The 25,035-nt window shown below is 44.3% G+C and overlaps 1 protein-coding gene across 2 annotated transcripts in view; it reads right to left on the bottom strand.

Moving 5' to 3' along the window:
• Window positions 1–7,005: 7,005 nt before the first annotated feature.
• Window positions 7,006–25,035, bottom strand: part of LOC117365113 (cytochrome P450 2A5-like) — a 58,491-nt gene continuing 40,461 nt past the window's right edge. For both annotated transcript variants that reach the window (XM_033955085.1, XM_033955086.1), the window contains 3 exons: window positions 22,879–23,066; window positions 13,845–13,986; window positions 7,006–7,187 (listed from right to left, as the gene is read on the bottom strand). In XM_033955085.1, the coding sequence (XP_033810976.1) occupies window positions 7,006–7,187; window positions 13,845–13,986; window positions 22,879–23,066 (512 nt within the window). The remainder of the gene's footprint in view (window positions 7,188–13,844; window positions 13,987–22,878; window positions 23,067–25,035) is intronic.

Raw genomic sequence — 25,035 nt, 5'->3', positions numbered from 1 at the left:
AATGAGCTACTGGGCTTGATGGACCATTGGTCTGATCCAGTAAGGCTATTCTTATGTTCTTATTGCTCTTGATGGAAAATTTTCAAAGTACAGTAGAATCTCATTTAACCGGGTCTCAGTTAACCAGGACTCTCACCCAAATGGCAAATAAATTGCAAGAGAAAAAAAAAAAGTCCTCAAAGTACCAGCAGCAGTGGTCCTAAGCCGCAAACCTCCCTCCCTCCTTCAAGCCCCGAAGAAGTATATACAGCGGCACTCCTGAGACGCAAACCCCACTTCCTTCCTGACCCAAAGCACCAGCAAGTCAGTGTCCTGAGCCACAAATCCTCCCTCCCTCCCTCAAGCCCTGAAGCAGTTGAGAAACAAACCTCTCCCACTCCGAAGCACCAGTGCAGCAGTGGTCCTGAGCTGATAAACTCTTCTACCTCCCTCAAGCCTATTAGTGGCAGAAGTCCGACGCATCAGAGTTAAGGCCCTGCCAGAGCTGGCCACAAGCAGCCTATTTTGAGGCTGCCTCCTGTTGACTGCTGCACTCGGGTAAGGAAGGGAGAGAAGAAAGGAGGGAGGGAGCAAGGGGGTTTGCGGCTTAGGATGCCGCCTTCTTCTGCCACTTCGGGGCTTGAGGGAGAGAGGAGGGCTTTGCGGCTCAGGACTACTGCTGCATGGCTGTTTCAAGGCAGGAGGGAGGAGGGGGGAATTGAGACTGTGTTAGACAAGGTTTCGAACACATTCTCAATTAACCAGAAAACAGTTATCTGGTATCCACCAATCCCCGTGGGTGCCATATAACCTTACTGGGGCAGACTAACAGTCAGAATAGCCTTACTGGGGCAGACTAATGGTCCATCAAAACCAGTAGCACTTTCTCACAGTGGCCAATCCAGGTCACTACACTTCTGCCTCTGTGTCCACGGGGGTTAAGGGCAGAGCCAACCCGCGATTATTAAAAAACCGCGAATAATATTCTGGCCAGTTCTGCCCCTAACCCCTGCTTCCCCCTGGCTATTTTAAGCCCTGTAAACTCCCCCTCTTAAGCCTTACCTGGTAGTCTAGTGGGTTTCAGGGCAGGAGCGATCTTCCTATGCTCCTACCCCGTGCAGATCGCTCATAGAAAATGGCTGCCTTGAGCTCCCGTTGTAGTCTCGAGAGATTACAGGAGCTGAAGGCAGCCACTTCCTATGAGCGATCTGCATGGGGCAGGAGCGTGGGAAGATCGCTCTTGCCCTGAAAACCCGCTAGACCACCAGTTAAGGCTTAAAGGGGGGGGGGGGGCTTACAGGGCTTAAAATAGCCTGAAAAATTAATTTTTTTTTTGTTTAAAAATCACGAATAACCGAATCTGCGGATGCTGAAACCGCGGATTCGGAGGGGAAGTGTAGTACCTGGCCAAAACCCAAAGAGTAGCAACATTCCATGCTACCGATCCAGAACAAGCAGTGGCTTGCCCCAGGTCTTTCTCAATAACAGACTATGGACTTTTCCTCCAGGAAATTGTCCAAATCCTTCTTAAAACCAGCTACACTATCTGCTCTTACCACAACCTCTGGCAATGCGTTCCAGAGCTTAACTATTCTCTGAGTAAAAAAATATTTCCTCCTATTGGTTTTAAAAGTATTTTTCTGTAACTTAATTGAGTGTCCCCTAGTCTATAATTTTTGACGGAGGGAAAATTTGATCAACTTGTACCTGTTGTAGTCCACTCAGGATTGAAGATGTCTGATTTGTACATATGAGGTAAGCAAATCAAATAAATGCTCTATATTGGAAACCCCCTGTATAAAGCTTTATGCCAAAATATGGAGTAACCAGAATCGTTCCTAACTTTCTGTATATTTTCTCTATGATACATTTTCTTTGGAGTGATATGTAGCCTGTCTTCAAAATCATTTGTGGTACCTGAAGATTGGAGGGTGGCCAATGTAACGCTGCTTTTTAAAAAGGGCTCCAGGGGTGATCTGAGTAATTACAAACCAGTATGCCTGACTTCAGTTTTGGACAAGATAGTGGAAACTATTATAAAGAACAAAACTATGGCATATGCAGAGAAACATGGTTTAATGGTTCAGAGTCAGTGTAGGTTTAGCCAAGAGCGGTCTTACATCACCAATTTGCTTCATTTATTTGAAGGTGGTGAGGAAGGGCCTCTGTCCCTCATAAAGTGAAATTCTTATTAACTAACTTATGTCAAGAATTTATATGCAGGCCTGCCTTGAATTTCATTTTCAACCTGCTTAAGTTCCATTTATCAAAGAAGCAGGCTGAGGCCTTGCTGTATATCAGGGCTTTGCTGGAAGAATACAAGCCTGTCATGTATTTGAACTTGGATCATGTGAGCAAGAAGATATATGGTTCCTGGTTCAGAGAAGCACAGAAAAAGAAGCCTGAATGGTGTCAGGACTTAGGAATGTCTACCTAGGATGGACCAGATACAGGCAGGCACAAGCACAGAAAAACAGCTAGCCATGCTGCCCACAACTTGCCAAATAAGGAAAGACAGAATTACTGGAAAAAACTATGGAAGTGTGTAAGGATTGGCCAGTTATAGATAAGCACAGCTATGGTTATTGGAAAATGATAGGATATAGCAGATAGGAGCAAATTTGCAATATGATAAGATGAGCCTTGATTGGCACAAGAGTGGTAGGTATAACCATGAGAGAAGGATATAAAAAACAATGCAGGCCTTTGTGTAAGCTAGGGATGATTATTTACAGCTAGATATTTTTGCCTTGGCATCTACATGTATGATTTTTCTAATGATCCCTCCAATGTATACCAATTGAGACAATATATTTTGCTAATATATTTTGTGCTGTTACATTTTTATACTCTGCTTAAATAAAATATTGTCTGATTTTGGGTAATACATTGCACTTCTGCGTGGTTCTTGGAGTCAGCTAGTGAGGAGCTTGGCAGTGGCTTTTCAGTGTAAATAAACATGTGGATAAAGTTGAGCCAGTTGACTTTCAGAAAGCTGATAACAAAGTTCCTTATGCGATACTCTTAAGAAAATTAGAGTCATGGGATAGAAGGCAATGTTCTGATGGGGATTAGGAATTGGTTATTGGACAGAAAACAGGGGGTAAGGTTAAATAGCCAATTTTCTCAATGGAGGCGGGTGAATAATGGAGTGCCACAGGGATCTGTACTGGGAATGGTACTATTAAACATATACATTTATATAAATGATCTGGAAATTGAAATGATAAGTGAGGTGATTAAATTCGTAGATGATGCTAAACTATTCAAATTTGTTAAAACATAAGCAGACTGTGAAAATTGCAAGAAAATCTTAGGAAATTTAAAAACTGGACATCCAAACGGCAGATGAAATTTAATGTGGACAAATGCAAAGTGGATGGGGGGGAGAGAAAGAGAGAGAATTTGCTGCATAGGCTGGAGGGGTTGGAAAGGTGGGAGAAAGAGAATTTACTGCACGGGCTGGGGGCTTTCTATGACAAGGAATTTAGGCCACATTGGGAAGAATAATCCAAATCATAGTTACCGGATGTTAGGGTCCATCTTATCAGTCTGCACCCAAGTAAAAGATCTAGCTGTTTTCAAGTTTAACTCTAGGTAGACAATTTGCTGAAAACATTCGCCCAAGGTGCAGTGGCAGTCAAAAAAACAAACAGAATGCTAGGAATTATTAAGAAAGGGATGCTAAATAAGACCAAAAATATTATAATGCCTCTGTATTACTCCATGATGCAACCTCACCTTGAGTATTGCATTCAGTATTCTGGGTGGGGTGGGGTGTCAGAGATAATATTCAGCAGCACTGGCTGGCTTAGTGCCACTGAGTATCAGCATTTGGTCATTGATCAAAAATTTAAGCTGGCCAGAGCCTCTCTGACCCACTCAAATCACTCTGAATATCAGCTTCTACTATTTTGTTAACAGCATAACAGTTGTAAAATGACCAAGTACAAAACATAATTACAATAAATGAGTTAAACTTGAAAACATGAAATTGAAAGCTAATAATAGGATTATCATGAAACAGAATGAAAAATATATACATTTAGAAGAAAATCCAGAGAAAACCAAAAAAACCTCTGTGGAGTGACGATGTTCCTAAATGGACTTTATTTGAAAGTATCAAATCATCCACATAAAATAATTCCATCCACATAAAAGTAAATCATCCACATAAGAGCCTTAAAGGACCTAGTCCGCTAAGGATACAGGACCCAACACGGTCCGTGTTTCGACAAAAAGTCTTCTTCAGGGGTCCCTGGGGGTCCTATAAAGGTGAGTACGTGGGAAACAATTGTGTGGTGAGCCAGAAGTGAGACACTGCTTGCAAATATATACATTTAATAGCACTGAAATTCAGATTACAGAGATATCATAATACTAATGAAACATGTCAGCATAATACTAATGAAACATCTAATGTCAGCATAATACTAATGAAACATCTTAATAAGTCCAGATTAGAACATTCAAATAACAGAGAAAAATACAATGTAATGTAATGTAATGTAATTTATTTCTTATATACCGCTACATCCGTTAGGTTCTAAGCGGTTTACAGAAAATATACATTAAGATTAGAAATAAGAAAGGTACTTGAAAAATTCCCTTACTGTCCCGAAGGCTCACAATCTAACTAAAGTACCTGGAGGGTAATAGAGAAGTGAAAAGTAGAGTTAGAGGAAAAATAAAAATAAAATAAACATTTTAACAAGACAGCATTGATCTAAATACTTTGGAAGGTAGAAGAGAGGAGAGAAAGGAATAGAAGCAGAAGGGGGAGCCGTTGAACAGTAGAATTCTGGAGAAATTTAAATGATAGAAATAGAACAAAACAAAGACAAAAGGCAAAACAATAGATAAGATTAAAGATAAATCATAAGCTGGAAAGAAAAATAAAATAAAACTTTGTCTTCAATCCACGGTTTCAGCGTCAGTGATGAAGTGGAGCAAGTAAGTTTAGGAGGAGCGATTGACGTTTCCAGAAAGGGCTTCTTCAGGGAAGAGACTTGGCAGCCAGTCCCAGGATGCCTATGTCTCCTCCCCTGCGATGTCATCATAATACTAATGAAACGCGAATAAGCACATTCTGTTCTAACAGTGTGCCCCTGATGCAGCCTGCAGTTGGATGAAACGTGGCCACTTCTGGTTTCTGTCACCTAAACTCACTGGGCCCGATATTCAAACTAATTTAAATGAGCTGGAGAGACTCCTAACCATTTAAATCAACCATCTGGACCTAACCAGGCATTTTCAGCAATACATAACTGGACGGTGCTGCTGAAAATGACCAGTTAGTGTCCAAGTTAAAATTGGCTATTTTGGGGGAGTTCTGGGAGTGAGGCCAGCACTTAAATGGTTAAGTGCCAATATTCCAGTGCAAGGGAACAAAGTAGATTTTGTTTAATTTTGGAATGGAATCTCCCAGGTGTTTGATCCTGTCAGTATTTTTATAATCTCTGTCCTATGTGTTGGCTTCTTATTTCTCCAGATTTTGCCCTAAAACACAATCTCATTCAGATACGAACTAAACTTGATGCTTCCAAATATCTCAAAATCTGCATTCTTGATAAGAACATAATGACATAAATGGGCTATTCCATAGAAATAGTTTGATCTTTCTCTCCCTTTTTAATTGCTAACAAGGTCATATCTACACCTCAGCTATTAAGGTCATGTCAAGAAGAATCAGGGAGCAAACCAGTATTTTTACAGATTATAGCACAGACATTTGGATCACATTAGTTTCCCATAGAAAGCAGAGGAGTAGGCTAATGGTTAGGGCATCAGAATGGGAACCAGAAAGTCTAGTTTCAAATACCACAGCAGGTTTTTTTTACCACTGGACAAGTCACTTAACCCTTCATTGTTTTGGACAGCAAGGACAATTCATCTCACTCACTGTCCAATTAAATATAGTGATTGCAAATCTAACACCAGTATTTTCCACAAAAATACACATACATACAGATAAAGAGGCATAGCCAGGTTGTGATGTGAAGGGGAGCAGATTTTTGTAAAATAGGCACCTCTGTGAGGCTGAAGGTGCTAAGAGAAAAGGAAAGGTTAACATTCACATAGGAATAGGTGGTCAATGGCACGGATTTTTGAAAAGGCTAAAATGGGATAGGGCTGGAGTGAGGCTAGGGTAAGGTTTCATGGGGTATGGCAAGTCAACTTGATATCCTTAAGGAGGAAACACCAGTGTCAATCCATTGGAGCCTTTATACCTTAAGCCATCAGGTCACAGCATGCCAGTTTATGTATTGTTCTGAGTTATAGCCAGACTGCCAATTTTGTGCAGGCCTGAGCCTTTGCAGCAGACTCTCTCTCCCTCCATTGGAGCCTTTTTACCCTAAGCCATCAAATCACAGTATGCCAGATTTTCTCTCGCTCCCTTCCCAACATAACATAACATCGTACTTATAAACCGCATAACCGTAAGTTCAATGCGGTGAACAAAAGTTTAACAATAACATAACCTACGGTTGATTTAAATTAGTTCGCTAAATATTTTGAAAAAAGATGAGTTTTCAATTGAGTTCTAAAGTGCTTGTAAGAGCAAGCACTACGCAACAGTGGCCTAAATTCCCTGTCATAGAAAGCCCCCAGCCCGTGCAGTAAATTCTCTTTCTCCCACCTTTCCAACCCCTCCAGCCTATGCAGCAAATTCTCTCTCTTTCTCTCTCCCCCCATCCAATGCAGCAGATTCTCTCTCTCCCTCCCTTCCCACCTCCCATGTACTATTTCTTCATGTTAATGGTAGCAGATTCTACATGCTGCCGGCAGCTGACCCAGAAGCCTCTCTCTGATACAAAATGTAAACATGTCAGAGGAAAGGCTTCTGGGTCAGCCACCGGCAGCATGTACAAACTTCTACTAGTAGTCAGCAGCTACTGGGTAGTCAGAAAAGGCATCCCTTTGAACCAATTAATACAGGGCATCCACATGTAACCTATGAAGTATCACAGCACAGGTCCTGATCCACATTCAATATCTTTCCATCTGCCAGACTCAGTCTTTGTATTAACGAGGGATGAACGAGATTTCATAGAAATGAGGGAAGTTTGAAAAGTTGCTCACTGCAGGGCTAATGTCGATGTCCTTGGGAGGTGTGTTGGATTTCAGGCTAAAATTCTGTAGGATGGAGACAAAGAACAGAAAGAGCTCCATCCGGGCCAGGCCCTCTCCCAGACAGATGCGCTTCCCTAAAGACCAAAAGAGAAAATAAATATTCTTTTCATTATATCCTGCTACATCCCATTTGACTGAACTCATTCCTGTTTAGGGCAATTTTCAAAAGTCATTCACCCCAATAAATAAATTGTCTAGAATGTTTTACCTTGTACATAAGTGAAACTGCACATAGGGATCAACAACACAGGTAAATTCAAATTTTAACCATGGGACAATTGGGTGGGCTCAGGCACCGAGTAAGGTTAATGGAATTTACTTGGAGGAGGGAAAGGTGAGTAGTGGAGTGCCTCAAGGATTGATGCTGGGACCGATTCTATTCAATATGTTTGTGAGTGACATTGCTGAAGGGTTAGAAGGTAAGGTTAGCCTTTTTGCAGATGATTCCAAGGTTTGTAACAGATTGGACACCCCGGAAGGAGTGGCAAACATGAAGAAGGATCTGCAAAAGTTAGAAGAATGGTCTAACATTTGGCAACTAATATTCAGTATGAATAAATGCAGAGTGATGCATTTGGGGAGTAGAAATGTGACGGAACCGTATGTGCTGGGAGGTGACAGGCTGATAAGCACAGACGGAGAGAGAGAGACCTTGGGGTGATTGTGTCTGAGGATCTAATGGCATCGAAACAGTGTGATAAGGTGGTGGCTGTAGCCAGAAGGATGCTAGGCTGTATAGAAAGAGGAATAACCAGCAGAAGGTGGGAGGTGTTTATGCCCCTATATAGGTCATTGGTGAGGCCACACTTGGATTATTGTGCTCAGTTTTGGAGGCCATATCTGGTGAAGGATATAAAAAGACTTGAAGTGGTCTAGAGGAAGGCAACAAAAATAGTAAGGGGTTTGAACCAAAAGAAGTACAAGAAGAGACTGGAAGAGCTAAACATGTATACTCAAGAGCAGCGGCAGGCAATTCCGGTCCTCAAAAGCAATAACCCAGTCGGGTTTCAGGATTTCCACAATGAATATGCACAAGATTGATTTGCATGCAATGGAAGCATTCCATGCAAATTAATCTCATGCATATTCATTGTGTAAATCTTGACAACCCGACACAGTTGTGACTTTTGAGGACCGGAATTGCCTACCCCTGCTCTAGAGGAAAGGAGAGATAGGAGAGGTACGATAAAGACATTTAAATACTTGAAAGGTATTGATATAGAACCAAATCTTTTCCAGAGAAGGGAAAATGGTAAAACTAGAGAGTATAACTTGAGGTTGCAAAGTAAAAGACTTAGGAGTAATGTTAGGAAATTCTTTTTCACAGAGAGGGTGGTGGATGCCTGGAATGCCTTCCTGAGAGGTGGTGGAGAGGAAAACTTTGATGGAATTCAAAAAAACGTGGGATAAACATAGATCTCCTCTATTTATTGAATACCAACACAAGCTTTATTGTCAGGATCTCTTGTTCTGTATTAGTATTGTTTTATTCATTTATGTTATGTTACAAAAACTTTCAATAAAACGTACTGAACTTAAAAAAAAGAAAACCAATGGTATAAATTAAAGAACTAATGCTGGTTTTGAACAGTTTGTGTCCCATTAGTAGATGACGGCAGATAAAGACCCGAATGGTCCATCCAGTCTGCCCAACCTGATTCAATTTAAATTTTTAAATTTTTTTCTTCTTAGCTATTTCTGGGCAAGAATCCAAAGCTTTACCCGGTACTGTGCTTGGGTTCCAACTGCCGAAATCTCTGTTAAGATTTACTCCAGCCCATCTACACCCTCCCAGCCACTGAAGCCCTCCCCAGCCCATCCTCCACCAAACGGCCATTACACAGACACAGACCGTGCAAGTCTGCCCAGTAACTGGCCTAGTTCAATATTTAATATTATTTTCTGATTCTAAATCCTCTGTGTTCATCCCACACTTCTTTGAACTCAGTCACAGTTTTACTCTCCACCACCTCTCTCGGGAGCGCATTCCAGGCATCCACCACCCTCTCCGTAAAGTAGAATTTCCTAACATTGCCCCTGAATCTACCACCCCTCAACCTCAAATTATGTCCTCTGGTTTTACCATTTTCCTTTCTCCGGAAAAGATTTTGTTCTACGTTAATACCCTTCAAGTATTTGAACGTCTGAATCATATCTCCCGTCTCTCCTTTCCTCTAGGGTATACATATTCAGGGCTTCCAGTCTCTCCATATACGTATTCTGGCGCATCATTTTCGTCGCCCTCCTCTGGACCGCCTCAAGTCTTCTTACATCCTTCGCCAGATATGGTCTCCAAAACTGAACACAATACTCCAAGTGGGGCTTTACCAATGACCTGTACAGGGGCATCAACACCTTCTTCCTTCTACTGACTACGCCTCTCTTTATACAGCCCAGCATCCTTCTGGCAGCAGCCACTGCCTTGTCACACTGTTTTTTCGCCTTTAGATCTTCGGACACTATCACCCCAAGGTCCCTCTCCCCGTCCGTGCATATCAGCATCTCTCCTCCCAGCATATACGGTTCCTTCCTATTATTAATCCCCAAATGCATTACTCTGCATTTCTTTGCATTGAATTAGTTGCCATTCCTCTAACTTTTGCAGATCCTTTTTCATATTTTCCACTCCCTCTTTGGTGTCTACTCTGTTACAAATCTTGGTATCATCTGCAAAAAGGCACACTTTTCCTTCTAACCCTTCAGCAATGTCACTCACAAACATACTGAACAGGATTGGCCCCAGCACCGAACCGAGGGACTCCACTACTCATCTTTCATTCCTTCGAGCGACTTCCATTAACCACCACCCTCTGGCGTCTGTCCGACAGCCAGTTTCTGACCCAGTTCACCACTTTGGGTCCTATCTTCAGCCCTTCAAGTTTGTTCAACAGCCTCCTATGAAGAACTGTATCAAAGGCTTTGCTGAAATTCAAGTAAATTACATCTAGCATATGTCCTCGATCCAGCTCTCTGGTCACCCAATCAAATAATTCAATCAGGTTCGTTTGGCATGATTTACCTTTTGTAAAGCCATGTTGCCTCGGATCCTGTAACCCATTAGATTCAAGGAAGTACACTATCCTTTCTTTCAGCAACATCCATTATTTTTCCAACAACTGAAGTGAGGCTCACCAGCCTGTAGTTTTCTGCTTCATCCCTGTGACCACTTTTATGAATAGGGACCACATCTGCTCTCCTCCAATCCCCAGGAATCACTCCCGTCTCCAGAGATTTGTTGAACAAGTCTTTAATAGGACTCGCCAGAACCTCTCTGAGCTCCCTTAGTATCCTGGGATGGATCTCGTCTGGTCCCATTGCATTGTCCACCTTCAGTTTTTCAAGTTGCTCATAAACACTCTCCTCCGTGGATGGCGCAGAATCTACTCCATTTTCTCGTGTAACTTTGCCAGACAATCTCAGTCCTTCTCCAGGATTTTCTTCTGTGAACACAGAACAGAAGTATTTGTTTAGCACATTTGCTTTCTCCTCATCACTTTCCACATATTGGTTCCCAGCATCTTTTAGCCTAGCAATTCCATTTTTCATCTTCTTCCTTTCACTAATATATCAGAAAAAATTTTTGTCTCCCTTTTTTACATTTTTAGCCATTTGTTCTTCCGCCTGTGCTTTCGCCAGACGTATCTCTCTCTTGGCTTCTTTCAGTTTCACCCTGTAGTCCTCTTCTTGTTTTTTTTATATTTCACGAATGCCAACTCTTTCGCCTTTATTTTCTCAGCCACTAGTTTGGAGAACCTTTTTCTCTTGTTTTTATTGATTTTCTTCACATAAAGGTCCGTAGCCATTTTTATCGCTCCTTTCAGCTTAGACCACTGTCTTTCCACTTCTCTTATGTCCTCCCATCCTAACAGCTCTTTCTTCAGGTACTCTCCCATTGCATTAAAGTCCATACGTTTGAAATCTAGGACTTTAAGTATCATGCGGACGCTCTCCACTTTAGCCGTTATATCAAACCAAACCATTTGATGATCGCTACTTCCCAGGTGAGCACCCACTCGAACATTAGAGATACTCTCTCCATTTGTGAGGACCAGATCCAATATCGCTTTTTCCCTTGTGGGTTCCGTCACCATTTGTCTGAGCAGAGCCTCTTGAAAGGCATCCACAATCTCCCTACTTATTTCCGATTCCGCAGACGGAACATTCCAGTCTGCATCCGGCAGGTTGAAATCTCCCAACAGCAGAACCTCATCTTTCCTTCCAAACTTTTGGATATCCACAATCAGATCCTTATCAATTTGCTGCGACTGAGTCAGAGGTCTGTAGACTACACCCAAGTAGATAGAAGTTCCATCTTCTCTTTTCAGAGCAATCCATATCGCTTCTTCCTCTCCCCAGGTCCCTTGCATTTTAGTCGCTTGGATATTGATCTTTACATAGAGAGCTACTCCTCCACCTTTTTGACCATCTCTGTCCTTCCTAAAAAGATTATATCCCAGTATGTTTGCATCCCATCCATGTGATTCACTGAACCATGTCTCTGTGATAGCAACAATATCTAGATCTGCCTCTAACATCAGGGCTTGCAGATCATGAACTTTGTTGCTTAGACTTCGAGCATTTGTGGTCATCGCCTTCCAGCTATTTTTCAGCGATAATCTCCTTTTTCGTATGGATTTTTGTTTCGTTTCACTTTCTGTTGCAATACTAAGAAATGAGTTGCTGATATTGTTTATGTTGAAGTCTTTACTACTATCACATCTTTTCTTTTGCCGGGGGTGGTCTTTATAATTGTCCTTCGTACATACACCACCCCCACCTTCTAGTTTAAATGCCTAAAAAAATATTGTCTAAATTTCTCTGCAAGGTTTCTTTTTCCTGCTGTAGTAATATGTAGCCCATCAGTGCAATATAGCTTCTTGTCCTTCCATGTATTTCCCTATCCTCCTATGTACCTGAAGCCTTCTTGATGACACTAGGCTTTGAGCCATCTATTAAAGTCCTCTGTGTTTTTCACTCTTTGCTCTCCCTTTCCATATGCAGGCAGTATTTCAGAAAAAGCTAAAGTCTTTACAATAGGTTTCACGCCCTCACCAAGCTCCCGAAAAGCTTTCTGTGCTGCAAGTGTGGAGTTGTTGGCCAGGTCATTTGTTCCCAGATGGATAACAACTTCAATGTTAAAATCCTTAGTTTCTTCCTTTATTATAGTCTGAATTTGCCTGGAACTCCTGGTAGCTGAGAATCCTGGAAGACATTTCACTATTTTGGTCTCCTCGCCAGGGTGTCTGATGATGGAATCCCCCAATAGTAATAGTGTCCTGTTTTTGGCTTTTTTATTTGTGCTTAGGGTGCGATTGTTCTCTTGAGTTACCTTCATTGGTTCCAGTCCCACCTCCTTTCTGTTTTCTTGAGTATCGCAGTGCACTAGTGGAGCAAGGAATTCTGTAGAGGTAATATTTGTGAAGGTGGATGTTTCTGTGTTACATGTCGCAGTCTTTCTGAGCCTACTGTGACCCATTTATTCCTGGGCTGTTTTATTCTTTGAGGTAGAGGTGGTAAGTTGGTATAATTTTGTGGAGCGATGGAAGCTGCTTTAATTGTATTCAATTCCTGTTTAAGTTTGCAGAGCTCCTCCTTAATACTAGCAAGTTGAAGACAGATGGGGCAAGCCTTAAGCCTCCAAATAGTATATCTTGGAATTAAAGCACCACAGTGATTGCATAGAATAAAGGTCATCTTGATTGGTTGTGAAGTGACTTGATTTGAGTAGTCCTGATTATTTGGGTCTCTATATGGTGATTCGTGTAGGATGGGCTGGGGAGGGTATCAATGGGAATTCCACTAACTTGGAACATGAGGACATTACTGGCCAGACTTTGCGGTAGATATCCTGCAAAAAATGGAATGGTTGGATAGGCTGGAGTAAGTTTAGATGGCAATTTTTAATAGTTGGATCCTAGGACAATATCAGGTGGACTTTAGTCTATGGCCCAGAAATATCAAAGAAGAGACAATTTATTAACATCATGTTTTTTTTTTATGAGAATAACTAATGGACAGGCTGAATGGACCATTCAGGTCTTTATCTGCCATCATTTACTATGTTACTATCTTATGTTACTAAAGTCATGTTTTTGATATAGAGGAGGAAGTGTTAAAATATGATAGGCCCCGGATGTCACATATGCTAGGTACGCTACTGAAGGCAAGTAAGAAATTTTAAGACACAGATACAAAATATTTGGAGATCTTAAAGTCACTCATAAGAACATAAGAACATAAGAAGTTGCCTCCGCTGAGGCAGACCATAGGTCCATCCTGCTCAGCGGTCCGCTCCCGCGGCGGCCCATCAGGCCCATTGTCTGAGCAATGGTCTATACCTATCTATACCCCCCAATCCCTTTTTCTTCTAGGAATCTATCCAAACCTTCTTTGAAACCATTTAATGTTTTCTTGTCTACAACAGCCTCTGGAAGCGCGTTCCATGTGTCCACTACCCTCTGAGTGAAAAAGAACTTCCTAGCGTTTGTTCTAAACCTGTCCCCTTTCAATTTCTCCAAGTGCCCCCTTGTACTTGTGGTGCCCCTTAATTTAAAAAATCTGTCCCTGTCTACTTTTTCTATGCCCTTCAGGATCTTGAAGGTTTCTATCATGTCTCCTCTAAGTCTTCGCTTTTCCAGGGAGAAAAGTCCCAACTGCTTCAATCTGTCAGAATTGAAGCAGTTGGCACTCAGTCATAGTTTTTTCTATAAACTCAGTAGAGTTTTTTTTACCTGCAGAAAATGGAATGAATGCATCATTTTTCTTAAAGTTGCCTTTCTCATCTAGGAAGTGTCCAGGGTTGAAGCTCTCTGGGTCACTAAATTGTGTTGGATCCCATAGCACAGAATGGAGTAGGGGGATCACCTGTGTGCCCTGATAAAGAAAGGGATTTACTGTAATGCAGTGTTCTTCAACCTTTTTACACCTATGGACCGGCGGAAATAAAATAATTATTTCATGGACCGGCAAACTAATAAGACTGAAATTTTTAAAAACCCCATTGCCGCCCCGTCCCCGCGAGCTTGGTCCCGTTAACTATCTGATCCCATTCGCACAAACCTCAAATAGTTATGATTTTATATTGAACATATTTTATTAAAGTATAAAAAGAAACAATATTCTGTACAATTGTCATTTTATAAATATAAATAATACAGGGCAAGGATCAACAAAACCCCCATTTCCCCTCCCCTTCACATATATCCCCTCTACTATCAAGAAAACTGAATAAGCCAAATTATTACAGAATGCTACACAAATATCATGCTAACAGAATACCGCAGTCACATATGGCAGGAATGGTGTTAGGGGGAGTGCAACTAGGTCAACTGCCTCCTGGTCAGAGAGAGCCCTAAGCCAGCTGGAAGCTAAAGACACACTGCCTGGGTTTTGCACTCCCCAGTTATGTCTAACATCAGCTCTAGTAGGATACATATTTTAAATCTGATATATTCTAGTCACAAGATAGAAATAAAATTATTTTTTTCTACCTTTTGTCGCTCTGGTTTCTGCTTTCATCGTCTTTTCACTCTCTTCCATCCAGCGTCTGCCCTCTGTCTCTTCCATCCAGCATCTGCTTCTTCCATCCACTGTCTGCCCTCTACCCCTCCCCCTCCCATATGGTATCTGCGTTCTTTCTATGCCCCTCTCTCCTACACCAGATCTAGCATCTTTGTCCCTCTTTCCTTATTTTTCATCTGACCCCCCCTTCCCAACATCAATCTCTCTCTACTTTGTCATTCCTCTGTCTCTCCCCTTTCCCTCATCTGATCTCTCCATTCCATCCTGATTCCTTCCCCTCCTCTAATCTCCCTGCCAGCTGTTTCCTTCAAATGTTCCCCCTCCCCTGTCCAGCAGTACCTTTTCCTTTTCTTCCTCCCCTTATCAAACAGTAACTCTCTTCCCTTCCCCTGTCAGCAGTATCCCCTTCCCCTCCCTTGTCCAGGAGTACCCCTTCTCCCTTTCCTCCTCCCCTTATCCAACAGTAATTCTCATCCCTTCCCTTTCCCTTTTCCCCTGTCAGCAGTAGTCCCTTCCCCTCCCTTGTCCAGGAGTACCCCTTCTCCCTTTCCTCCTCCCCTTATCCAACAGTAATTCTCATCCCTTCCCTTTCCCTTCTCCCCTGTCAGCAGTAGCCCCTTCCCCTCCCTTGTCCAGGAGTACCCCTTTTCCCTTTCCTCCTCCCCTTATCCAACACTAATTCTCGTCCCTTCCCTTTCCCTTCTCCCCTGTCAGCAGTTGCCCCTTCCTCTCCCTTGTCCAGGAGTACCCCTTCTCCCTTTCCTCCTCCCCTTATCCAACAGTAATTCTCATCCCTTCCCTTTCCCTTCTCCCCTGTCAGCAGTAGCCCCTTCCCCTCCCTTGTCCAGGAGGACCCCTTCTCCCTTTCCTCCTCCCCTTATCCAACAGTAATTCTCGTCCCTTCCCTTTCCCTTCTCCCCTGTCAGCAGTAGCTCTTTCCCCTCCCTTGTCCAAGAGTACCCCTTTTCCCTTTCCTCCTCCCCTTTTCCAACAGTAATTCTTGTCCCTTCCCTTTCCCTTCTCCCCTGTCAGCAATAGCCTCTTCCCCTCCCTTGTCCAGGAGAACCCCTTCTCCCTTCCCTCCTTCCCTCTCCAGCAAATATTTCCTCTATGTAGGCTAGTGGCAGCTCTGTGTGCTTTTAACTTTGGCACACAGCTGCCCCTAAGCAGTATTTTAGCCGTGGTTTCATGAGGCAGCCTTGGGGCCTTTGGTGGGCCGGCCCGTTTCAATGATGCGATGTGATCTTTCAGTATTTTTTGTTCACGTGCTGTGGAGGTTCCCTGCGGGGACTTCCTTGACTGCAGGAGATTGCAGACTGTTGGAGAACTTCTACTTCTAGGGTGTTCCCTGCTCAGTAGTTAACCCCCTGGACAGCCTGCACATCCGATTAGGGCTCCGGGACCTTTCCCATGTGCGCTAGCTCACCGTCTGCTAGGCTGAGACGGTTCCATAGAGGCACAACTGGGATCGGAGCCAGACTGCGTCTTCTGCCAGGCATTTGTGTGGCATGTTCATGGGTGGCAGAAGTCTCCAACCATGGTGACCAGGCCGGTAGGGCAGTCAGAAGACTTGAAATCCAGATTTCCAGTTCACTGAGGCAAAGGATCTCCCTGCAAACTGTATTCAGTTGCATGCAGTCATTCAGCACAGTGAGTAAAATGTTTGTTTTTCTGTGAGCACATAGTTATGCGAGAGCAAGCTAACAGCTTGAATCAGAGATTTTGGGGGTGGGGGATCTTTTTAAAGGGAGTTTTATGTGTTTTCCCTGCATGTCCTATGCCCCACTAAAATCCTAAAATCTCTGTTTTTGAGAGTTCTCTGTGGTTTTCTAGTCAAAACAGGGTCTCGGTGGCCATTTTGGATTTTTCCAGATTTGATTTTAAAGTTATTTTTCATACTTGCCAGTTTCATTTTTGAAATAAAACCACATAGATGACCTCCCCGGGGCAGGATGGGATGGATTCATGCCTCATTTGTGGTGGATGGCTGTTTGTTGTGCAGCCGTGCTCCACTTGCGCTACGGCCCGCGAGGGGGGTGAGATTTGCTCGAATGCTGTACCTTTGACCTCCGGGGAGGATCTTCAAATGCCTTATGCCATGACCCCCATGAAATTGGCATCAGGGAGCCCTGGAGAGTGCGCTGGTGGCATTTCGGTGAACCATAAGCACGGCTCTAGCGAAAAACCTCATAAATCTTTCAATCATTCTAAATCTGAGGTGCAAAAGTTGGCTCTCACCACAGAAGATGTTTTCCCCCAGAATTTGTGCACATGCTTATAAGGCATACTTAGTTAAAAAGTCCCTGCCTGTTTACCTTTCACTGGCTTCTGTGCCGGTCACAGGGACCCCTGCTCCAAGGGACCAGGGTCTTTCTTCTTGTCTTCCTGTGAGTGTACAGGGGAATAAGTTGACTGCCTGTAGTTGTGCCACTCTTTCCATTCCTCTGCTTTCACAGGGCAGCTCTGTGGCGGCTAAAGACATGGCGAATCTGGTGGATTTCCAGGATCCAGACCAGTTCGGAGCTCATGATTTTGGGGAGGACCGTACTGTGTACAGGTTCTTCAAACTTGCACACCTTGTAGATTTAATCTCTGATTCTCTGTAGGAATTGAAGCTACAGATGAACAGCCAGTCTCTGCTGAATACTCCCTTATGAGTGACCAGAGGCCTCTTTTCTTGATCATCCTGATGTTGTCTAGATTCTTACGGATATCTGGGAGACTTCTGAGGGTCCCTTGAAATGTGCTTGAGCTATGACGTGGCTTTATCCCATGGCAGATGGCTTTAACAAGCACTTTAATTCTCTGAAGGTGGACTCTTCAGTGGTGCATATCACCAAGCACACATCTCTCCCTAGAGATGGGAGGGGGTCCTGAAGGATGTCCAGGACTGATACATGGATTTTATCCTTAAGCATCTGTTTGATTCGGCTGTGGCTGGGATCAAAGTGGCAACAGCCTCCTCTTTCGTGGCTTGGGCATGTCACTCCAAGCTGTGCCATGAACCTGACACTGTGGTGCTTCGGGATTTGGATTTTCTCATCTCTGGAGTGGAATACATGGCTGATGCCCTGTTCTACATCTTGAACGTTTTCGCCACGCTTGGCACCTATTCTATTTCGGCTTGCAAGATGCTCTGGATCCGGCAATGTTCTGGTGATTCATCTTCTAAGGCTACATTGAGCTGGTTGGCCTTCAAGGATCAGCTCCTGTTCAGTCAGGTCTTGGTGATCTTATGGCCAATGTTCAGGATTGTAAACCTAAGGCATTGTCTGGGAGCAGGTCCCACCCCTTTCTAGGTGTTCTAATTTTTGTCCCTTTCGGCATTCTCACCTGATCTCGGGTCCTTCCACAGGTCATCTTTCCTCATCATCTGCCAGTTTTGATGCCAGGCCGCTCTCTCTCCCTCCATGCATCAGGGGGTGGTGTTGGCCCTTTTGGCGGAATGGAAGGCCATCACCTCCGACTGCTGGAGTTTCTCTGTCCTCTGACTGAGTATTCAGAAAATCGATAAAAACCTATTTGTTTGGTAAATTTATGCGATGATTTCACATTATATTACATTGTACTGCATCATATTGTATTTCACTGTATTGTAGTCCACTGAATTCTACTGTATTTTGTGTCTTCGCTGATATGTCTCAGTTCTCTTGCTGTGAACCGCCCAGAACTTCCGGTTGGGCAGTATATAAGAAAATAAATTAATATTTTCTGGATTCCCCAGCGAGCTGCCCTGAAAAGGTGGTTTGGGTGCAGACCACAATCCGCAGACTTTTGGATATTGCGGCCATAGAACCCAAGCCGGAGCAAGACTCAGGCTCTGGGAGATATTCAATATACTTCATTGTTCCAAATAAAGGATCCAACGATTGGAGACCAATTGTAAACCTCAAGGCGGTCAATGCAGCCCTGAAAGTCCCTCAATTCCGCATGGAGACGGTGTGCTCTGTGATCTCATCAGTGGCACCAGGAGAGTTTCTAGCCTCTCTGGATCTGACAGAGGTGTATCTCCACATTCTCATTTCCACGTAAGTACCTGTGATTCCAAATTCTGAGGTGACATTTACAGTTTGAAGAACTGATTGGCAACAGCACCCTGGACCTTCACCACAGTGATGGTGATTGTGATGGCCCATCTGTGCTGCATGGGTGTCCTGGTTCACCTGTATCTGGATGACTGGTTGATCAGAGTGCCCTCTCTGTCCAAGGGGCTTTAGGCTGTCCATCAGGTGGTACAGTTGCTGCAACATCCGGGTTGGGTGATCAACTTCAGAAAAAATCACCTCGAGCCCATCTAGGATTTGGAGTACCTGGGAGTTTGGTTTCAGACGGGTCAGAACAAAGTGTCTCTGCCCGTGTCCCATCAGGAGAAGCTACAGCTATCAGGGACATTCTTGCCATTCCGTCCTGACAGCTTGGCAGTATCTCTGGGTTCTGGAGACCATGGTGGTGTCAATCGATGTGGTTCCTTGGGCCAGAGGATGTGTTCACTGTAGGATGAATTGCTTTCATGCTGGAATCCACAACGGGACCTGTTATATGCACCCCTGCCCTGGACGATAGTGTTGTGCAACAGTCTAGCATGGTGGTTATATCCTCTCTCATTGTGCCAGGTTCTTCTGCTCCAGGTCTCAGACTGGGTGATCTTGTCTCAAAGGATGGGGTCTCAAAGGATGTCTCAAAGGAGTCTCAAAGGATGGGGAGTAGTGTGCATGTCTGTCCCTGTTCAGGGCCGATGGGTGCCCTCAGAATGCAAATGGTCGATCAATCACCTAGAACTGTGGGCGATTCAGCTGGCTCTTCTCTTCGAGATTTGTCTCCGTCATCGAGCCGTCCATGTGTTCTCAGACAATGCCACAATGATGGCTTATGTCACTCATCAGGGGGGGCACGAAGAGTCCCTCTCTGAGCGTGGAGGCTCAGCTGCTCTTTTGGTGGGCGGAAAGATGCCTTGTGGCACCATCTGCAGTGCAGGTGGCAGGAGTGGACAACGTCCAAGCAGACTTTCTCAGTCGGCAGACACTGGACCCCAGGGAGTGGTCACTCTTCTGAAGAGCATTCGTTTGCATAGTGGATCATTGGGGGTGTCCCACGTTCAGCCTCATGGTAATGGTGGCCAACAAGAAAACAGATTGTTTCTTCAGTCATTGGCGAGAGACCGGAAGCGAAGGCCCAGCACTCTGGTTCAGCCCTGGCTGCAGAAGAGTCATCTTTATGTCTTCCCTCCATGGTCCATGATAGGGCATCTGTTGAGGTGCATAGCGGCCCACAAGGATTCTGGTGGCACCCGATTAGCCAAGGCAGTCATAGTATGCCGACTTGGTTTGGCTCCAAGAGGTTCAGGGGCTTAGGCTCCCTTGCCATTCTCACCTTCTCACACAGGGTCTGGACCGCTTTGGTCTTACGGCATGGCTCTTGAGTGTGCAGCCTTGACTAGCCAGGGCTATTCTTCAGCGGTGATAGCCACATTGCTTCACAGCAAGCATACATCCACAGTCCCAGTCTATGCGAAGGTTTGGAGGTGTTACCAGGCCTGGTGTAGCCTGAGGCCAGTGGACCCTTCTTTTCCCTCGATTCCTTGGGTCCTGAATTTTCTGCAAGATGGCCTGAAGAAAAGTCTAGCTCCAGGTACAGATTGCTGGGCTTTTGTGTATGGCCACTCCTTCCCTGAGGGGCTCATTGGTAGTCCATCCAGATGTGGTTCATTTTCTGTGGGGAGCGTTGCAGCTCAGGCCTCACTTGCGCCTTCCCTGTCCAACCTGGAACCTTAATCTGGTTCTTTGCTCTCTTGCTCAGCCTCTGTCTGTGCCTCTAGAGCAGGTGTCTCTGATGGATCTCACACTCAAGATGGTCTTCCTGGTGGCTGTTACCTCAGCCCACAGGGGTTTTGGAGCTGTAGGGTGCCTTATCTGCAGATTACAGATTCTGCGGTGATGCCATGTACTGTTCCTTCCTTTCTTCCGAAAGTGGTTTCCGCTTTCCATGTGAATCAGGAAGTCCAGCTTCCTGTTTTTCCTTCATCTGGTTGCGGGAGCAGGACCAGGTGTTGCGGTCCTTGGATGTGCACAGAAGTTTATTGCGGTATCTGGAGATCAGCAACGAGTTTCGCTTCTCTGACCAGCTGTTTGTCTTGGTGGCTACCATTTCCTGGTGGATTCGCATGGCCAGTTCCACAGCTTATGTGGCGGTCAGAAAGAGGTCCCCCCTCAGGGTCCAGGCTCCTTAAACCAGAGGGGTTTTCCTCCTCTTGGGCAGAGTTGTCAGCTGTTTCTCTGGATGAGATTTGCACAGCTTCTACCTGGTCCTCCTTGCATATATTCACCAAGTTTTATAGAATCAATGTGGCAGCCAAGTTGCTTTTGGTGCCTCTGTGTTGGCAGCAGGCTCATGACCCACCCTGAATTTTCGGAACTGCTCTGTTACGTCCCATTGGTCCCGGAATAAAGTGGGATTGTATAAGAATGAAAGATTAGGCTCTTGCCTCTGCTTATCTTCTTTCTTGTAAATCCACACTTTATTCCGGGAAACCGCCCTATACTTTCTGATTCGCTGATTGTCTGCCTTTACAAGTACTGGTAAGCTGCATTTTCTATCTAGTTTTTATTAGAGTGTCATCAGAATGGGGTTAGCACTCAGTTTGGGGGGGTCTCCAGTTAGGGCGTCCTCTTCTGTTAGTGCATTTTGTTTCTACTTCTAACATTGTTATTGTCATTCAGGTCACTGATGTTTATCATCCTGATTTGATTATGTTCCCTTGTTGCTGAGAAAATTCCAAAGGGATGAGAAGGATTATCAGGACTAACGGGTCTATGCATGGTCGACTTGTAATGTCAGTAAAGATTTGGTTCCATCTACATCCAATTGTGACTCCCCTGGGTAAAAGAATTCAAGTTCTGTTAGCAGGCCATCTTCCAATAGCAGCAGCTCGGAGAGGAGGTGGGGTTACCCCAAAGAACCAATCAAGGAAGAAGAGGCACCACAAGAAACAAGTGGAACCAGAGGGGGTGTCCATAAACAAGATTGCAGCAATATCAACAATATTAACAGTAGAACAACATTCTGCTGTAGTTAATCTGTCAAGAAGACAGTTGTCTGCGGACATTGAATTTGGATTTTTAGTTTGGGCAGCCACTATATGTAGCCCTTTGGAGCCTCAAAGCACAAGATAAGTGGCTGGCTTTTTTGAATTATGCAAGGGATGTTTCTCTAAATTTGTGCTCATGAACTGTGAATCTGAAGGTTTTACCAGTACACCAGCTGAATCTCTTTGAGTAGTCCCTGCATAGTAAGGGAGGCCTACAAGTGACTGTTTATTCATTCGTGTTATTGAATTGATAAAAGTTGAAAATTAACATTTTAAATAAAAAATATAGAAAATTGCTATAAAAGGTAAAAATGATATAAGTAAGAAAAAATGATTAGCAAATAGGTTAGGGTGGAGGTTTTTGGATCAATGAAAGAGACACATCACCACTAAAAAGCAATTGGGAGAATGATCACATGTTCCCAATGTGGTGGATCTTTTCCTCCATTTAGGCAATATATTTATTGTCAACCCATTGTGGTACTAGACTTTGAAGAAGTTGACGTATATCTTTCACTGTGATTTATTTCATCGCCATCCACATTAGGCAGCTCAGCTGCCTAATGTGTGCTTACCGCAACTTAAAATTTATAGCTGTGGACTATCCTGAGGTGCCATGTGTTAATTTTGGGCTCAGCGTGAACCAACCATATGCTAAATACTTTTTAGATTTTAGTGATGGGGGCATGTTTGAGGCAGAGAGTAGGTGTGCCCTGTGCTAATCATTTAGCACTTGGGCATAGTTGCACACTCACTGATTAGCGCAGGATTAGCATGGGGTCCCATGCTGCCTATAAAATAGATAGTAGTAAGGGCTCACGTGCTACTGGCTATTTGCTAATTTCAAATTAGCATCTGTTAATAGGAAAAACTAAATTATCTCTATTTTAGAACTGTGCTAAAATGTAGCCTCAATGCTTGGAAAACTCACACACTGAAAATAGTCTACTTTTTAGCGCAGCTTTGTAAATGGGCTCTTATGTTTATTTGAACTTGATGAAGACACTGGATCATCACGAAGAAAATGTTTATGAAATAGATGAATAGTGGTTTCATCGCATCCTCCCTGATACTTGTTCACCTTTTTCTTATGCACCCAGGTACAGTATTCCAATTCTCAAGTATTAGTGAATATTGCAAGAAAAACAGAGCAGAATTACCTTGGGAATAGTGTATCCCCGGAACTGGGTATCTTTTGTTACTTCATGAATGCCATTTAGTGGAATAAGGTCAATGAATCGTTGAATTTCATGGATCACAGCATTGGTATATGGCATCTTACTTCGGTCCTCAAAGCATGGAATGTGCTCTCGATTCATTTTACGATCGATCTCTTCATGTAATTTTTCTGAAAGTGAAAACAAATGGACTTCCAACAAATTAAGGCCCTCTTTTTCTAAGCTGCGGTTGAGGTTTCTACCATGGCCCGGGGTGCTAAATGCTCTGACACTGCTCCAACACTCATAGGAATTATATAAGCATTGGAGCAGCGTTGCAGTATTTAGCGCTCCAGTTCATGGTAGTAACCTCTACCCAATGGTTTAGTAAGATGGGGTGTGGGGCACAGGTACCTTTCTGCTCCCTACGCAATGGTCGTTCCCTCCCTTCCCTTTCCCCATACCTCTTTAAAATATTCGTCAGTGTGAGCAACTACTCTAGCCTGCTGTTCGCTCTGTTTTGGCTCCCTCTGAAATCACTTCTGGGTCGTGGGGCCTGGAAGTGATGTCAGAGGGAAAGCCTATGCCAGCACAAACAGCAGGCCAGAGAAGCTGCTCACGCTGGTGAAGATTTAAAGATGTATGGGGGTGGGAATGGAGGGTGTGAGGTGGCGTGAGGGCGCGGAAGGAGCGTGTGTGTGTGTGTGGAGTGGAGGTTGCAGGTGGATTGGCATGGAAGGAATGGGGGCAGAGAGGAGGGCATGGGTGGCACCACCTCCTACCCTTGCCATGCCACTGCTTCTACCACAGCTTAGAAAAAAAGGGGAGGGGGTAGGTAGGAAAAACAAGATCTCTATCAATCTCAGCCAGCTTCTAGCGGATATACTGATCCTCTTCTCTAGATTTTATCTGGAAGACTAACCCTTCTAGATTCCTCCTTCAGATAGTTTCTGATACTCCCTCTGCCCTTCTCCTAACTTGGCTCCATTTTGTATGCATAATATCTGCCATTTAGATATCCTTTTACCAAGCTGCAGAAAAAGTTAGCCTTAATGTGCCATTCCACATTCACATAGGGCATTTTTGCTGCAACTGGTAAATGGCTGATTTTATCATTAGAATGTGGCTTTTTAAACAATTAGGGCAAGATTTTATAAATGGCGCCTAAGTGTCAATAAACCCCTAGGAGCCACTATAGAATTGCACCTAGCGGCATCTAAACAGACTTAGGTGCTGCTAGTCATTCAAGTATTTAGGTTCTACCTGGCCTAATTTACCAGTGCCAAACTCGAACACCTAGCAGCACCTTAGTCTACCACCAGGGCAGGATTAATTCACCGAGGGCCCCTAGACACACAAGTACACTGTGCCTCCTACCCCTCCCCACCCCACCATGCGCCCAGGTGGAAACAGGAAGCTGCATCAGAGGGAAGCTTTGAGCAAGCAGCACTGCTTGCACAATTACAGTTCCCGTTGCCTATCTTACCCGCTTTGCTTGCTTGTCTTACTTTACCATCGATGGGGGGGCCGCATTGCTGATCGGGGTGGGATCCGTGTTGCCAATCGGGAGGGGGGGCCCATGTTGCTGATCAATGCTGGAGGGCCCCATCGCTGTTTGGAAAAAACAATGTTGATGCCCTCCTTCATCGGGCCCCCCTGACCATCTCGGGCCCAAGGCACGTGACTACTTGGCCTATTGGTTAAACCTGCGCTGTCTACCATGCCTATTCTATGCCCCTAACCATGCCTACTTTTCAGGAAGGCATTGTTAGGTATCAGAGGGCAGGGCAGGATTAACCAATAGGCCAAGCAGGCACGTGCCTAGGGCCCAAAATGGTCAGGGGAGCCCGATGAAGGAGGGCATCAACATTGAGTTTCCAAACGGCGATGGGCCCCTCCAGCATCGATCGGCAATGTGGGCCCCACCCCGATCGTCAACGTGGCCCCCCCCCATCAACGGAAAGTAAGACAAGCAAGCAACGTGGGTAAGATAGGCAATGGGAACTGTAATTGTGCAAGCGGTGCTGCTTGCCCAAAGCTTCCCTCTGACGCAGCTTCCTGTTTCCTCCTGGGTGCATGGTGGGGTGGGGTGGGGTGGGGCAGGGGGCCCAGTGTACTTTTGTGCCTAGGGGCCCTCGACAAATTAATCCTGCCCTGTCA

The sequence above is a fragment of the Geotrypetes seraphini genome, chromosome 8 (assembly GCF_902459505.1).
Source record: "Geotrypetes seraphini chromosome 8, aGeoSer1.1, whole genome shotgun sequence".
In the NCBI taxonomy this organism is placed as follows: Eukaryota; Metazoa; Chordata; class Amphibia; order Gymnophiona; family Dermophiidae; genus Geotrypetes; species Geotrypetes seraphini.
The sequence above is the reverse complement of the archived record's forward strand: the minus strand, read 5'-3'. Positions and strand labels throughout refer to the sequence as shown.